Below are 15,728 nucleotides of genomic sequence, written 5' to 3' on the forward strand. Positions count from 1 at the left end.
CAGAGACTCGTGTGAAAGGCTCAAATTACAGTAAGTGTCTTGAGAACAAAAGCACCGGCGATGTTTACAAAATAAAACTGCAAAACCTTTGTGTGTGTAACACTCCTGCAAAAAAAAGTATCGGTCATTCAAAATTTCGTATGAACCTGTTTTTTTCTCTCTTGGATCGTTTTTCCTTTCTTTTCCCATACTTTTTATTATGCTTTCAACAGAAGATGAGGCTGTACCACCCCAAGTAAGAAGTGTTCCCAAGATTGATTTGACATTATTTACTACAGGTGATGGTACTGTTGTAAGTACGAAAGAAAGAATCATCAAAGGTAAAAAAAATTAGGTTCGTGTTATATTATATGATAAACTAACCAGGTATTATAGAGGTGCCGGCACCAGCAGTACATCTACCTACGGATGAGCAATTTTGGAGCAATGAAAGACCTGGTTTACCTGATATTAATTTTTTAAAGGACCACTTTTATCGCGAAGGAAGATTGTCGGAAAGCCAAGCATTGTATATTCTTCAAACAGGAAGAGACATCTTACGATTAGAAAACAACTTGTTGGAAATTCCAGCACCGGTTACTGTATGCGGCGATATACATGGTCAATACTATGATCTTATGAAACTTTTTGAAGTGGGTGGAGATCCAGCGAATACAACATATCTCTTTTTGGGTGACTATGTGGATAGAGGCTATTTTTCGATTGAGGTATACCATGTTTGTTATTTGTTTATTTATTTATTATTAATCCTTATCCTGTTAGTGTGTTCTTTATTTATGGAGTTTGAAGATTTGGTATCCCAATACCTTCTTTTTGTTACGAGGAAACCATGAATGTCGACATTTAACCACTCATTTCACCTTCAAAACAGAGTGCCGTCACAAATATACTGAACGCGTGTATGATGCATGTATTGAATCCTTTTGTTCTTTACCCTTGGGTGCTGTTATGAACAGGCAGTTTTTATGTATTCATGGTGGTTTATCACCCGAGTTACACACCTTAGCAGATTTTGATACCGTGAGCTTTTATAGTAACAGTTTGATTTTATTCTATCACTCATATCTTTTAATAGATTGACCGATTCCAAGATCCTCCGACTCATGGATTGATGTGTGATCTGTTATGGGCTGATCCACTTGAAGAGTTCGGTGAAGAAAAAACACCTGACTTATTTGTGGATAACCGTGTAAGAGGATGTTCTTATTTTTTCACATATCCCGCTGTATGTGCATTTTTACAAAGAAACAACCTATTATCTATTATAAGAGCACACGAAGCGCAAGATGCTGGGTTAGTAAAAATTACATATCAGCTACCTACAAACAAGGTCCTAATTGTTGGTTACTTTAGTTACCGGATGTATAGAAGAAACAACACAACTTCTTTTCCTGCTGTCATGACCATATTCTCTGCGCCCAATTATTTAGATGTGTATAACAACAAAGCGGCTATTTTGAAATATGAGGATAACGTAATGAATATTCGACAATTCAATGCAACTCCTCACCCTTATTGGCTACCTCAGTTCATGGATGTGGTCGAATGGAGTCTACCGTTTGTGGGCGAGAAAATTACAAATATGTTATTAGCAATTCTCAACATCTGTAGTAATGAAGAGCTATTAGCTGACAACAGTCAAGAAAAGAAAAAACCCAAACAAATTGTGGATGCCTCTACGGCGGATGAAATTGAACAACGGAAGATGGTGATCCGTAACAAGATTTTGGCTATCGGTAAAATTTCGAGGGTATATTCTGTGTTGCGTGAAAATTCTGAGCGTATCACTGAACTGAAATCGTTGTCGCCCAGTGGAAGATTGCCGTTAGGTACATTAGCATTGGGTGTGGAAGGCATTAAATCAGGTAAATTAAGTCCCTGTCCGTTGTGTAACCCAGTACTAACTTTTATGCGATAGCTATTACGTCATTTGAAGAAGCTAAAAGAGCAGATCTGGAAAACGAAAGGCTGCCTCCATCTGGTGAAGTAAGAGATGCCATGATGAAAGAAGAGACGGATACAAAAATAAGGAACGCTGTAGAAGAGGAAGATACTGAATTAAGTGAAGTCGCTGATGTTATCATGAAGGACATATAAATTTAATTAAAACTCCACTTTTTCTGCTCTCTCTTTTGTTTTTTATAATGTTTTCTCAATCAAGAAGAGCATGCGAGCACTCAACCATATAAACTATATTATATATGATTCACTAATAAATATATTGCTCTCAACGAATCTCAAAAGGCGGGCGTCTCATGCGTTAATAGAAACATGATCAATACATTTACCACAAAATATGAACTTCTCATGCAAGCGCGTGGTTTCTTCCAACAACTCGAAATTCGTATAAAATATCCTTTAATGAAACAAATGAGACTTTTTACGTTAAAAGACATTACTGCGCTACTTGGATATTTCTCGGGCATACAGCCTGACTTTTATTGGGTACCACAAGCTTTATGTGTAGGCTTATGGGCAGCAAATTTCTTACAATTTGAGGGTAGTTTATGTCTTTCATTTTCATACCTTAATTAATGGTTTTATTTATATGAAGAAGTTATTTAGTCTTCAAGATCAAATTTTTCCCTTTTATTCCTTTTTATTTTTCTGGGACCAACTTATAAGTATTAATGTCAAGTCTTACCGCCACACATTAACCCTTAAATTAACTTAAGCGGATATGATGGTCCCTGTGCTTAAACATTCTCATATTATAAATAGTATAAAATTAAGTATTACCCGCAATCTATGTTGTAATTATACGGCCTCTCCTTTTGCTCATATCATAGACTCGCAAGGTTGAAATTCATGTTTGTGAATTGACAAATGTGCAAGTCTTTTTATGAAAAGCGTTTTATCTGGCTTAGTAATCAACATATTTGGTAGATTCCTCCTAAAAAATAATAGATTAAGTAATTACGCATCCGTTCATACAGGTGAATGAATAGCCAGTCATCCATCAGACTGTTCAGTAAAGCAAATGCTTATCCCCCAAGAAAATAAGGAATATATGACGCCAAAAGTGGGTGACATTATTTTATTCAACACTATACTTTTTGGGAGTTTATTTATTCTTGCATTGTTTGACTTCGGTTCCGCACTCAAGAATTAGTTCTACAGGTCTGTCCGGGCTATAATCGTAACTTGATTTGACGTAAGCTCCAGAAACCATATATGTCTTACCGAGTTCGACTTTCGAGTACTCGATGTTTGCTTGGGTTCGGAAAGCTTTAGCTTTGATCTGGCCCTAAAAATGTATTAAAAATATTGCTCAAGATAAAAAAAGGATCAAGCACATACCGAATTATGCTCTAAAATAAGACTAAATATAACCCCTTCTCCTGGATTGTACGCATAACCTTTCCCTTTTTGTACGAATTTTGCTTTGATCGTCCAATCGGCTTGGTTAATTCCAATGCTATTGAATAAGTCTACCCTCCTAACTTTTTTATTACTAATTTTTAAAAGTTTGAGAGCGTCCTCGAACGAACGATATTCAGTTTTAATGGGTTGGATATTTTTTTCGGCCGCTGGTTTGACGATTTGGATATTTTGAGTAGATTTGTCCGTCTGAGGACTTATAGCAGGTGTAACCGCTTGAGTACTTTGAGATTCAGGGTTTTCAACGGGGGTAACCTTTTGATCAATTTTTTCGGCCTTGATGGGTTCCACAGATGTTACCACTTGACTATTTTGAGCATCTTCCTCGAAGGACTCAATTCTTTCTGTATGCCGAATTCCGCACAAGTTGACTGGATTTCCTATCAACTTCGCGTTAAACACAACAATATCCAACTCGTTAATTACAAGCAATCTAAAAGGAAGGAATATTGATTAATTCACATTCTACATGGCAAACGTTATAACTGGCGGTCTACCTAGGACATAGTAAAGTGCGACTGTATTCCTGTATTCTGATTATGGTGTTTATCTGGAGGCCATCATCCTCCACCAAATACCTGTATGATTTGGCCAGGAGAGCTAAAATAAATAAATTATGTACATCAGTAAGGAGTGGTCATTCAACAAAAGTTATTCATATTTACCGGGCATGGTGTTTATGCCATCGGAAATCTTTATTCTTTGTAAAATGATAAGAATTAATGACATGTTTATAAAAGTGACAGTGAATCTAATACTCACTTAATCAATCCTTCTTCGCTTTTTTCCAATTGAATGATCTGAACGATTGGTTTTATGTCTTCACAGAGTATTTTGATTATTCCGCTGCTTAACTGCGTAGCCATTTTTTGTAAGACGAAGTAGTACTTTTTATTGTGGGTAAAAAATAGACGAAGAACATCTGCTTCTACAAACTAATCGATTATTTTTATAGGGAACGACTGCTTCTGGGCGCTATGTCGAAATAAATATTGGTCATTGTATAATAGCATGTTAGTTACTTGTATTTGTCCTCTTTATTTTTATCTTTTTGAACGAAACTAAAACTATGTCTAATTATAATCCTTACCAAAACTTTCAAATTAACAATGATAAAAATAATCAATACCGTACAACCATGGTCGACGCTAGCAACAAAACTGACGCTGACAACAAAACTGCAGACACTAACAATAGCCGTATTTGCATTATGAACATTGCTGATTTTCTCGACAATGAACAACACCCTATGCAACCCACGCAAGATGAGACCTCTCAAGATGAAGAGTTAGAGACCACCGTTGTATCCAATAATGTCAGTTCATCTTGAAACTAACAACAACCAGCACCACGACACAATCGCAACTAGACAGAAATGGAGGAACAAAGACTTATTGAATACGTTAAGTGTGCTATTCGAGTAACCAATATGTCTAGTCATTAAAAGAGTGGAAGAAGAATGCAAACAGATATTCGATTCTGGGAAGCTGTAACTAGATTGTTTATTAAGCAGTCTACACTGACCAGATCAAGAGAAGCTTTGGAAAGAAAATTCAAAATTATGAAGAAAATGTTCAGGGACCTATACGACGAGTTCCTTCTTGTCTTTTTTGGTGTTTGGTTTGATTGGAAACGCTGCTTCTGTTAGCTTTAGATCTGGTTCTGTATGTTTATCTGTCTCATACTGGATGCATATTGTTTGCTTTTTCGCTTATGTAACGATACAGTTATTGTCATGAAAAAAAAAAATTTTGTAAGACTTCGCAATAAAATATTCATACATAATTTATTGCTCAATTGGCTAGGAAAACATAATAGTTATGTTTAATCATGTATCTATCGAAAACTACTATCCTAAACTACGGCCTGACAATGATAATTTTCCACGACGACCGTAATGAAGATGGGATGGTACTGGTCTTGATAGCATGCTTTTCAGCAAAATTCGCCTTGAATCCTTCCCATAACTAATCATCGGCAAACAATGATCTTTGTGAATTGATAGTGCTATCATTTAAATCCAAGATGGATGACAAACCATTTCTATGTAATCATTACGTAGTTAGAGTGTATAGCTATGTCAGATATTATTTATGAAACCTACGACATACTTTTTTATCTCCCGATCAGTGAGGGGTTTGTTCAACACTAACTCATTGCGGAGAGTTATGGCTTTGTCTTTGATAATTTGAATGATATAATCGTCGACATTATAGTTGCTATTGTCCACCTAAAAACTGAATGATAGCGCGTTAATACAAAAATGTATCAGGAACATGATTATTTAGTCAAGCCATACTTCAGTTCCAGAAGTTTCAGAATTTTCAATGTGACGTAAGCCTAAATCATATTAATATCTTGGTTACTTCTATCGAATCCTTCTTACCATTACTGCTTTCCCCTACTTCCTTTATTAAACGGGACTTGAATTCTAGGTTTTGTATTTCGACTTTTTGCTCAGCATTGAAGAACTTTGCCTGAACAAACCCGTCCTGTTTTTGGTGAGGTCGAAGAGTGAACAAGCTCAGCCAATTCGATCTGCCTCTGAGGAACCTTCAGCTCGTACCCGCGATCCTTCTTTTGGTCCTTCGTCTCCTGTACCATCCGTGATTCCTCTCTCTTTGTCCGTGAAGCCTACAGTTGACAACGATACTTCTTCTCCTCCTGTGGATCCTGCCGAGACTCCAAGAATTCATCGTACTTCAATGTCATTAGACAGGGAAGCTGCCAAAATTCTAGACACAGATAATAGGCAACAAAAAAGTTCCAATTCTTTATTTTGAGCTGAACAGGCCACAAAGAGAGAAAGGGAGTTGAATCAGGTACTTCCTGATCCAAAACTGTAGATACAATCAACATATTCAGCTTATTTCTAAACAATACATCAATTGCCGTAATGGTAGGCTCTTTTCTACTGGATAAAGTATACTCAGTACTACCAGGAGCACCATGGAAAGCTACGCTTACGCGATAACAAAATATACTAGTTAGAATATATGAATCTCAAACAGTTGCTGCCAATTAGGCCTACCTGAAACTCTTTTCAAAGTTCTGAGATATGGTTGGTGAGGTCAGGGCTATCAGGAAAGGCGACTTGCAAGATATTCAGATTCGAATAAAAACAGGAATGATTTATGTCCTTACTTAATTTGGCGCTTTTGCAGTAAGATGAACCAAAGTTATCTAGGCTCCACTCCCATGGTTGCAACTTATTAAAATACCCTTTTTATTTCAGTTAGTAAACAGGTTTCAAACAATTGCTGGTTGAAAACTTACAAGTATTTTTCAATTACATAGAAAGTTCTTTTAGTTTAATAGCGACTGAGGAATCCCTCAGAACAGCCGTTTTTTTTTTGAGGACAACCAAAGTGCACGTAGTATCAGCATAAATCTACAATGTGGTCCCTACTATTTATAGTCTGACCACAGCCATTTACACTGAAATCACTGCTATCTTCAGTTCCAGACCAGCCTTTAAAAGTTGAGGCTTTTGAACGCATAAGATTGCTCAAAAGAAAAGGTAGTGTTGAACAAGAGAAAGAAGGCGAAAAATCGAGGCGTTTCTGTTATTTATCTGCAACAAAAATGATAAACAAGAAATAGTTTATGCAGGATGAGGTAAGCAGCCTTTACTTACTTGAGAAATTTAGCTAAAAATATATAACCTACAATAGGTATATGTGACGCTGCAACCTTTAATAATCTAACATTTATTCAGTATTATTTGCCAATACTGAAATGTAGTTTGTAAAACTACTGTCATGGACAAAAGTTTTTGTTTTCGATGAAAATAACTAGTATTATATACAAAAACCCTCAACGGATTTCAGATCAATGCCACCACCGTAGCTAGAATCCATCCGGAGTTTTATATCTATTATATTTTGCACCAGATACCGTATAATGATTCCTTATGTACGCCATTGTCTTGAGTTGTTTCTTAGGGGTAGCCCAAGTACTTGTACCAATGCTGATACTACATACACTTTGGATGTCTCAAAAAAAAAAAAAAAAAAAAAAAAAAAGGGAATTTATTTCTGGTCAAACAAGAATTGTCAGATACAGCATTTGTCTTTCTTTGTTACCTTGTTTTCTAGCATGTATGTTAAACTCTTCAATACGATTGGATTCTGCGTGGAAATCAGTATAAGCGAGTCTTTCCATAATAAAATGGCAACTCGTCTTTGCTTGTAGTTCATACTAGCCATGGTTATCTGAAGCTGTCCGTTATACGTGACTTCATAATACAAATAAATAATGGGCTTTTTTACAAGAAATAATAAAAAAACTTTGTTCTTTTCAAAACTATGCCGATCGAAGTTGTACCTTTAGGAGCAGGTACTTATACGAACTAATATGACTCCATGTGAATACTAACACGGCTGTCTGCAGGACAGGATGTTGGAAGAAGTTGTATCCTTGTCACTATTGGTGGTAAAAATATTATGTTTGATTGCGGTAAGCTGCATATTTCGTTTTGACAAGAAGCTGTGCTAATTCTGACTCGATTGACAGGAATGCACATGGGATATCAGGATGCTAGACGTTTTCCCGATTTCAGTTACATTTCAAAAACAGGCAACTATACCGATGTTTTAGACGCAGTTATTATTTCCCATTTTCATTTGGATCATTGTGGAGCACTACCTTTTTTCACAGAAATGTGTGGGTACAATGGACCGATATACATGACTCATCCAACACGAGCTATTTGCCCCATTCTTTTAGAAGATTATCGAAAAATCACAGTGGAACGTAAAGGAGAGACCAAGTTTTTCACGTCAGAAATGATCAAGAATTGCATGAAAAAAGTCATTCCCATTAATTTGCACCAGACGATTAAAGTGGATGATGATATTGAGATCAAGGCATACTATGCTGGCCATGTATTAGGTGCTGCCATGATTTATGTACGCGTGGGTCAAGAATCTGTTGTCTACACTGGTGATTATAATATGACTCCTGATAGACATCTTGGATCTGCCTGGATTGACAAAGTTCGCCCTGATGTTTTAATTACCGAAAGCACTTATGCCACAACCATCCGAGACTCCAAGCGATCCCGTGAACGTGATTTCTTGACAAAAGTTCATGAGTGTGTGGCAAGTGGTGGCAATGTAATCATTCCTGTATTTGCTTTAGGTCGTGCTCAGGAGCTATGTATCCTGATTGAATCTTACTGGGATCGTATGGGGTTGGATGTGCCTATTTATTTTTCAACGGGTCTTACAGAAAGAGCTACTGAATATTACAAGCTTTTCATCAACTGGACCAATCAAAAAATTAAATCCACATTTGCACAAAGAAATGCCTTTGATTTTAAACATATTAAGGCTTGGGATAAAACAAATCTTGATTTGCCTGGTCCTATGGTCTTATTCGCCACGCCTGGTATGTTGAATGCGGGAACTTCACTACAAGTGTTTCAAAAATGGGCACCTGATCCGAAAAACATGGTTATCATGCCTGGTTACTGCGTAGCAGGTACTGTCGGCGCAAAAGTTTTGCTTGGACAGAAGATTATTGAGGTGGACAAATATACAAAATTCGAGGTGAACTTGCAAGTTAGAAATTTGTCATTTAGTGCCCATGCTGATGCTAAGGGTATCATGCAACTTATTCGCATGTGTGAACCTAGAAATGTCGTTTTAGTACATGGAGAGCGTGGTAAGATGGATTTCTTGAGAAGTAATATCATGAAAGATTTCGGAATCCCATGTCATATGCCTGCTAATGGTTGCAGTATAAAGATGGAAACAAGTAGAGCTTTAGAGGCAAAGATCAGCACAGATTTACTAAAATCGCTTTTATCATCGGCCAACAAACGAGATTCTATACCAAGCGATGGTTCTGAGAAAAATGCACTAAGACCCAGCACATCCGTTCCCATCAATGCTACATTATTAATGCATTTTAACACAAATAAACAGACAGCGGCACCAACAATAGAAATTGTAAAATCAGTCGATTTTTCTGCAAACGAAACACAAGCAAAAAAACGTGAATTGTTTTTCCAGGTTGAAAAACCATTCCAGATTGCTTCTTTGTTATCAGATATTGCACATACAGAAACGACATTGGAGGATACTCAACGAAGAATTTTGGATCTCTTACAAGTTGCATTAGCTAGAACAATTGGAAAGACATGCTCTATTGAACGCCGGGCGGCAAGTATAGTCATTCGTAGTGTATCACTTTGGTTGGATCAAGTCAAATCACAAATACTAAACATCAAATGGAGCTTTGAGGATGAAGACTTAGCAAGTTTTATTTTGGGAACTGTCAACACAGTTTTATATGACCAAAAAGTCATAGGGACTATCTAATACTACGTGATGTGTTTTTTTTGCAAAAAAATAAAATAAAAACTCGCACTTTTGTACATACATCTTTTCTTTTTAATTTTTTAAACATAGGAAATTTCGTCTATTCCTAAACTACGTCTCACTTGCATTAAGGCAACCAGCTCCTTAATGCTTTCCTCCAGAATCACAACATTATTTAACAGCATAGAAAGAGTAATTTCGGTGCTCTTGTCTATACGTTTAGGTCTAGATGGGTCCGCTGACTTGGGTGCAAATGTATGCTCGTCTTCATCATCTAAATCCAAGATAGGCTCCTCTCTTTCACTGACAAAATTGGATGGGAATAAAGGTTGGATTCTCATACTTGAAGTCTTTCGAACATGTAATGCCAACGGTGACATAGGGTTGTTCATAATGACATTCATATTGATAGGCGGCACTTGTGGTGGATTGGCAGATATACGTGGGCTAGATCCCAATGCCATTGTGGAACTGGATGAGGATGGACTTAAAACAGGTGTTGGGTCTGTAGACAACGAGGATCGAAGCACAGAAGGTCTTCTATTCAAAATCCCGCTTGTATTTAATTGTTGGGCTCCCGTACTAATGGAGCGGTTTCCAGTAGAGAGGGATGTAGATGGTTTGATAACTCTATTATCTAAAAATGATGTTTCACCAGCGATTAAAGCATTGCGTCGTTCCTCCAGGAGCTTATCAAAAGCTTGGATTTCGGATCTATAATAGTCGACTTGCTGAGTCAATGTGCGAAGCAAAGTAAAAAATGGAGGATATGACTTGAAGTATGTGGGTGATGTCATTTTGGCCGACTCTCTATCAGCACCGAAATCAACAGATCTGTCATCATCATCATCGTCTTCATCTACTGGTGCACTGGTGTCATAATGAGCATAAATATCTTGGCTACGAATTTTAGTCTTGTTGACAGCGGGCTGTCCATCCGAATTCAACACAAGTATATCATCACGATTGGTACGGTCTGTTTCACTGAATGATATCCAGCCTTGTAAACTGCGATAAGGACAGAGTGCTAAAGCCGTAATGACACCTGTCAATGCCAAATTTAATTCGGATGATTGAGTAAAGAAGTGACTTAACAAGCTTAGTAAGATTTGTAAAAGGGGGTCGGTCGATCGTATACGATGTCTGGATAGTGTCTTGACTCCATGGCATTTAATATTTTGCTTTCTCTTTTGTCGTTTTTCTTGCTCTTCCCTTTCTTCCTTCTTAATATCTTCATAGCGTTGGCCGTACTTAAAACTTCTTCTTCTTTTGGCTTTTGGCATTTCTTGAGTACTGTTTCGATTTCCATCAGTTGGAGCGTTTGCGGGACTAATACTTTGATAGCAATAATCTGAATCGATAGTCATTTCCACGTCACGAAGATAGTCCTCGTAGCCACATGCCAATACATCCTTGGCGTGATCCGAATCGATGGCTATGATGAGCGAAAAATACAATTCAACTTCGCGAAGGTGGTGAGAAATAATGGTTGGATTATTCAGGTTGTCGGGGTAAATGGATAGTAAATTAAGGGAATACTGACAATGATTCTTGATGATTGTCTTGAGAAGCTTTAATGTTGCGATGACGGTAGTTTGTGAGTTGGACTTAAGTCGACTGAAAATTAAATCTTTGAGGGTAAAATGGGTTGATGTAGAGTTCTTTCGATTGATTTCGAGTTTTTCAACTGCGCTTGCGATGTAATCTTCGGCCTCTTCTGTGGTAGGTGCAGGTGTTGCTACAAGTGATGGGCCTGAAGATTGTTGATCTTCGTCGTCTATCAAATATCCAACTACTACTCTTGCTAAATCCTCTTGTTGGATCGTCTGCAAAATGATGTCTATGTAACTGATGACTGCTACGGAAGAGCCATCGATATCTGAACATTCCAAAATGGATGGATACAGAATATTTTCTAAGAATATGGTACGCACGCTTGTCAATAACGATAGGGAAATCTCTGCATTTGGGCAACGTGTAAGTACATCTTGGCAAAACTCTAATAATTTTAAAAAGGAATCCAATTGATATTTAAATTCAGGTGAATTGGAATACTCTGCACCTAATCCAACAGGGAATCTGATATTGTTGTGTGATGGAATTGATTCGATGGAGTCTTGACCCAGTAAAAAACTGGTTGGATTTGCGTATATTTGATCGTCCTCATCTTGTACAATTAACTTTCTTGGGAGCTGAGAATACAAAGCGCCGAGTCCAGCGGCCATGATGGTTGCAAAATCAGATCCCAAAATAAAATCGCCCAATTGATCATTTGCCATTTCCATAATAAACAACAGTCCTGTACGAGCAAAATCGCCTGATCTACCTTCACGATGCACAAAGCGTAATAAATAAGTGAAGAGTAGAAATTCATATTCTGGCTCTTGTTCAATGGTTTCATGTAACGGGTGATGATCGGAGCTTTTTTGAGGTGTTGTTAACCAATGTTTGTCATGAAAGAAAATATTCAACAAGGCAGGAAATCCATGAATTTTGGAACAAATAATGTACATCAGGTCGACTAAATCATCACTATACAACTCGCTTTGACGATCATCCAAAACACAGAAACGTAATAACTTAATTGTGGGTTTATGAACAGCATTGTGAACCAAAAACCGATCATCCAACAAATCTACCATACTAGCAATGGCTCGAATTGCTTCCCCCCGGATACCCACAGGGTAATCTGCTTTTTCTGCCACCGTCACCAGATACTGTAAGACGCCGTTCTTTAAAAAGTATTCCATACATACACCTGTTGTATTATCTTCCTGTCGTGCTTCTTCATCCACGAGTAAATCCACCATCTGACGTAATTTGGGTGGTATCTCCGTTTGTTGGACATGCATATTTGTTTTTCGATCATCCATGACAAATATATTCTATAAGATACCAATATACTTAGTCTAGATATATTTAGGGCAGACTCCCCTCCACTTACATGAACGTACTCCCAACATTTGTGGAATTTGGCAAGTTGCATTGCGCTGGTGGGTTGGACCTTGGGTGGCGCAATGCGCTTCTTAAATTTAGCGAAGTAATCCATCTACTTTGTGGGAAAGCAAATGATGATGACTTGCAAAAGGAAAATTGTCGTCAAGTTTAAAAAGGAAAAGAAAAAGGTTAAAGTGTAAAAAAAAAAAAAAATCTGTGCACTATCCACTTGAACCAGTATTGGTTAATTTATAGTGTCACAAGAGCAGGTTTTTAATGTCAATTGTACAAGCCTGATTGACCAAACTTTCGCTGCATTATGTATGATAATCATTGCAGAATTTTGTATCCAGATCGTCAAGAACAACTGATATCAAAGCTTAATATTTTAATCAGGGGCTGATGATAGTTATATCCAAGCTGCATAGCAAAATGCTTTTTGGTTAAGGACACGGTGGTAATAGGATTGTCTGACACGATGAGATAAGTTGATGCCTTTGCTTATCGAAGTAATTAGCGAATAATTTGGCATAGGTGTTAATCAATTGCCTCAATTAGTTTGTAATTTCTTTGTCTCTAATCAGAAATTGATATTCTGTTAATTTACACCAAAAAAATATTCGAAGGAACCTTGAACGAGGTCTATCCATAGGGTTCAAATATATAGTATTTTTTTATCATTATACAACTAAACCGCTTTGACCCTGATTTTTTCAGTTGAATACTACAGAATATATATCTTCTTAATGATTTGGGTCACACCGCAAACTGCAACCTTGTGTTGTTGCTTAACCTTGGCTCATCATACTTGTCAAGGTGACGTCTGTCCATGGCTAAAATGCTGAAACCAATTAACATATGGACAGGTACTATTAAATGATCAGCAGTAGTTATATAAAAGAACGTATAGTATTTAGAGTAGCTATTCTGGTCTTAATAACTTCTCGAATAGTGTTGATAAGCTTCAGCACTCTGATTAATTACGTATATTCTTTTATCATCGAGGGTACCATCAGAAAAAAGGAAATAAGACGAGACGATTAACTATGAATACAGTGCTTTTTATTTAAGTGGTGGTGCTAAGGTGGATGTATATAGTCACTCGGTATACACTTTTCAGCAAACAAAAAACAATGAACATATATATAATGAAACGGTTTGAATGAATGCGCATTGTTTATATATGTATGGAGTAGTTTTAAAAAGATGTTAACATTTGATACAGCTGTTATAAGAACATTATCGTCTTTACTTGATAAGAGTTTTGTAAATGGGCTAAATTAGCATGCCATTTATTACGCTATATAAGTTGGTCATCACAACACTCTATATACTTGGTCGGTTTAGTACAATGTAGGTTTATAAATATCAACTAAAAACCAATTGTAAGAAACATACGGTCTAGTAAAATAAGGTTTTTGTAAGGACACACAACCTCAAGGCCATATAGAACAAATGTACACTTTCAAGCGATTTATGCTTATCAGGACATAAAAAAAAAAGGATAAAAAAAAGTTTATTGGAGCATTGCTAAGAAATTTTAACGAGTGGGACGAGGCTGAGTGTAGGGGGTAGGGGTAGCAGGTCTTGGAGGGATGTCAGGTTGGGGAGTAGGGCGGCCTCTGAAGAAGTTATTCATTTTGTTGTGTTGATGATAAAAGAAAAACTTGCAATTATTCTCGCGTATTTATATTACTCCCTTGGCAACATCTACAATTCAATTATGAAATATTTGCAAAGAGAATTGTGACAAGTACATTTCCTTTCATAAAAAAGTTGTCAATAATAGTAATTATATTGTTTGCATTTACCGCTTTAATGACGACTTTACAGCTTTACATTTGCAGTAAATAATACTTAGTACGTCAACATTGTTAAGAGATCTGAATTTTGTTGTTAATTTTATCTTTCAATTATGAACATAGGTGTCTAGTTATTACATTAGACGCAAATGCTTTGACTAAATAACATTGACTGAGACTACAGTCCCTCTAGTTATCTCTCTGATCATCTCCATTGCTAAGTCTCTCGGGATCAGCCAAAACCATGTATATATCAAATAATGATGCCAGTTAAAGATTAACTTGGTATCATTATGGTCAACTCTAATTATATAAAACATATGTTACTTTAGTTTTGATAACATTTAAAGCAATGTTAAAAACTTTCAGGTTTTATCCAAAAACTCTCTTTTATTACAATGATAAGTATAAATTTGCTGCTATTGTTAAGTGTATAACTTTAAGAATATAAATAATAAGAAAAAGACAGACATAATACTATGCATAGGTATGATAATCTTATTCAAGCGATGATGTCAAGTATCATGTATGTGATACCAAAAATACTGACGTAATAAAAGAAAAACAATGAGCATACCTATAATGAAGCGTTTTTGAGCGAATACGTATTGTTTATACTGCTTATGTGAATTAATTTTATGAAGATCGTGGGATTTGATGAATTACTTTTAAAACATGGTTGTCTTTTTGTTGATGCATGCAATTTTTTATATATATGTTCGGTAATAGGGTTATAGTGTTACTATGGATCTTACATTATTTGGATAGGCTACCACAGCACATTTTGTAATTATTCAGTTTTTCGAATAATGTATAATGGTTTATAAATATTAACCAAAAACCAATTAAAGGAACATAGTATGATTCAGCAGAATAAAAATTTTATAATCATGCGTACATGAAGCATTATAATTTTTTTTTTTTTGTAAATAGAATAAAGCCATACATATATTATATATGATAAAAAAAATAGGTTTTTATTGGAGCATCGCTAAGACGTATTAACGAGTGGGACGAGGCTGAGTGTAAGGGGTAGGGGTAGCAGGTCTTGGAGGGATATCAGGTTGGGGAGTAGGGCGTCCTCTGAAAAAGTTATTCATTTTGTTGTGTTGATGATAAAAGAAGAACTTACAATTATTATTGCGGTATTTATATCCCTCCTATGGCAACATCTACAATTCAATTATAAAATAGTTATAAAGAGAATAGTGACAAGTACATTTCCTTTCATATTAAAGTTGTCAATACTATTAGTGCATTGTTTCTATCTACCGTTTTGGTG

At 36.4% G+C, this 15,728-nt stretch overlaps 5 protein-coding genes across 5 annotated transcripts; 3 read left to right on the top strand and 2 right to left on the bottom strand.

The window, feature by feature from the left end:
- Window positions 1-186: 186 nt before the first annotated feature.
- On the top strand, window positions 187-2,243 carry EV154DRAFT_490876 (serine/threonine-protein phosphatase 2B catalytic subunit A1). Its single transcript, XM_051599475.1, has 5 exons — window positions 187-320; window positions 376-707; window positions 763-1,020; window positions 1,076-1,865; window positions 1,919-2,243. Exons 1-5 carry the CDS (start codon window positions 200-202, stop codon window positions 2,095-2,097), a joined length of 1,680 nt encoding a protein of 559 aa, XP_051463217.1. The 5' UTR covers window positions 187-199; the 3' UTR covers window positions 2,098-2,243.
- Window positions 2,244-3,064: 821 nt separating this feature from the next.
- EV154DRAFT_476027 (uncharacterized protein) lies at window positions 3,065-4,247 on the bottom strand (the record flags this gene model as incomplete). Its single annotated transcript, XM_051598008.1, has 5 exons — window positions 3,065-3,247; window positions 3,301-3,814; window positions 3,879-3,981; window positions 4,047-4,081; window positions 4,144-4,247. 5 exons carry the CDS (start codon window positions 4,245-4,247, stop codon window positions 3,065-3,067), a joined length of 939 nt encoding a protein of 312 aa, XP_051463218.1.
- A 203-nt stretch (window positions 4,248-4,450) lies between these two features.
- EV154DRAFT_585007 (uncharacterized protein) lies at window positions 4,451-6,164 on the top strand (the record flags this gene model as incomplete). Its single annotated transcript, XM_051606750.1, has 3 exons — window positions 4,451-4,696; window positions 4,751-4,801; window positions 5,817-6,164. The coding sequence occupies 3 exons, from the start codon at window positions 4,451-4,453 to the stop codon at window positions 6,162-6,164; spliced, it is 645 nt and encodes a 214-aa protein (XP_051463219.1).
- Window positions 6,165-7,676: 1,512 nt separating this feature from the next.
- On the top strand, window positions 7,677-9,747 carry EV154DRAFT_174411 (beta-lactamase-like protein). The gene is made up of 2 exons (XM_051594213.1): window positions 7,677-7,839; window positions 7,897-9,747. The coding sequence occupies exons 1-2, from the start codon at window positions 7,827-7,829 to the stop codon at window positions 9,705-9,707; spliced, it is 1,824 nt and encodes a 607-aa protein (XP_051463220.1). The 5' UTR covers window positions 7,677-7,826; the 3' UTR covers window positions 9,708-9,747.
- A 40-nt stretch (window positions 9,748-9,787) lies between these two features.
- Window positions 9,788-12,693, bottom strand: EV154DRAFT_476030 (Retinoic acid induced 16-like protein-domain-containing protein; the record flags this gene model as incomplete). The annotated part of the gene is made up of 2 exons (XM_051598009.1): window positions 9,788-12,592; window positions 12,652-12,693. 2 exons carry the CDS (start codon window positions 12,691-12,693, stop codon window positions 9,788-9,790), a joined length of 2,847 nt encoding a protein of 948 aa, XP_051463221.1.
- Window positions 12,694-15,728: the final 3,035 nt, after the last annotated feature.

This window comes from Mucor mucedo (assembly GCF_025094135.1).
Source record: "Mucor mucedo strain NRRL 3635 chromosome Unknown EV154scaffold_3, whole genome shotgun sequence".
Lineage (NCBI taxonomy): Eukaryota > Fungi > Mucoromycota > Mucoromycetes > Mucorales > Mucoraceae > Mucor > Mucor mucedo.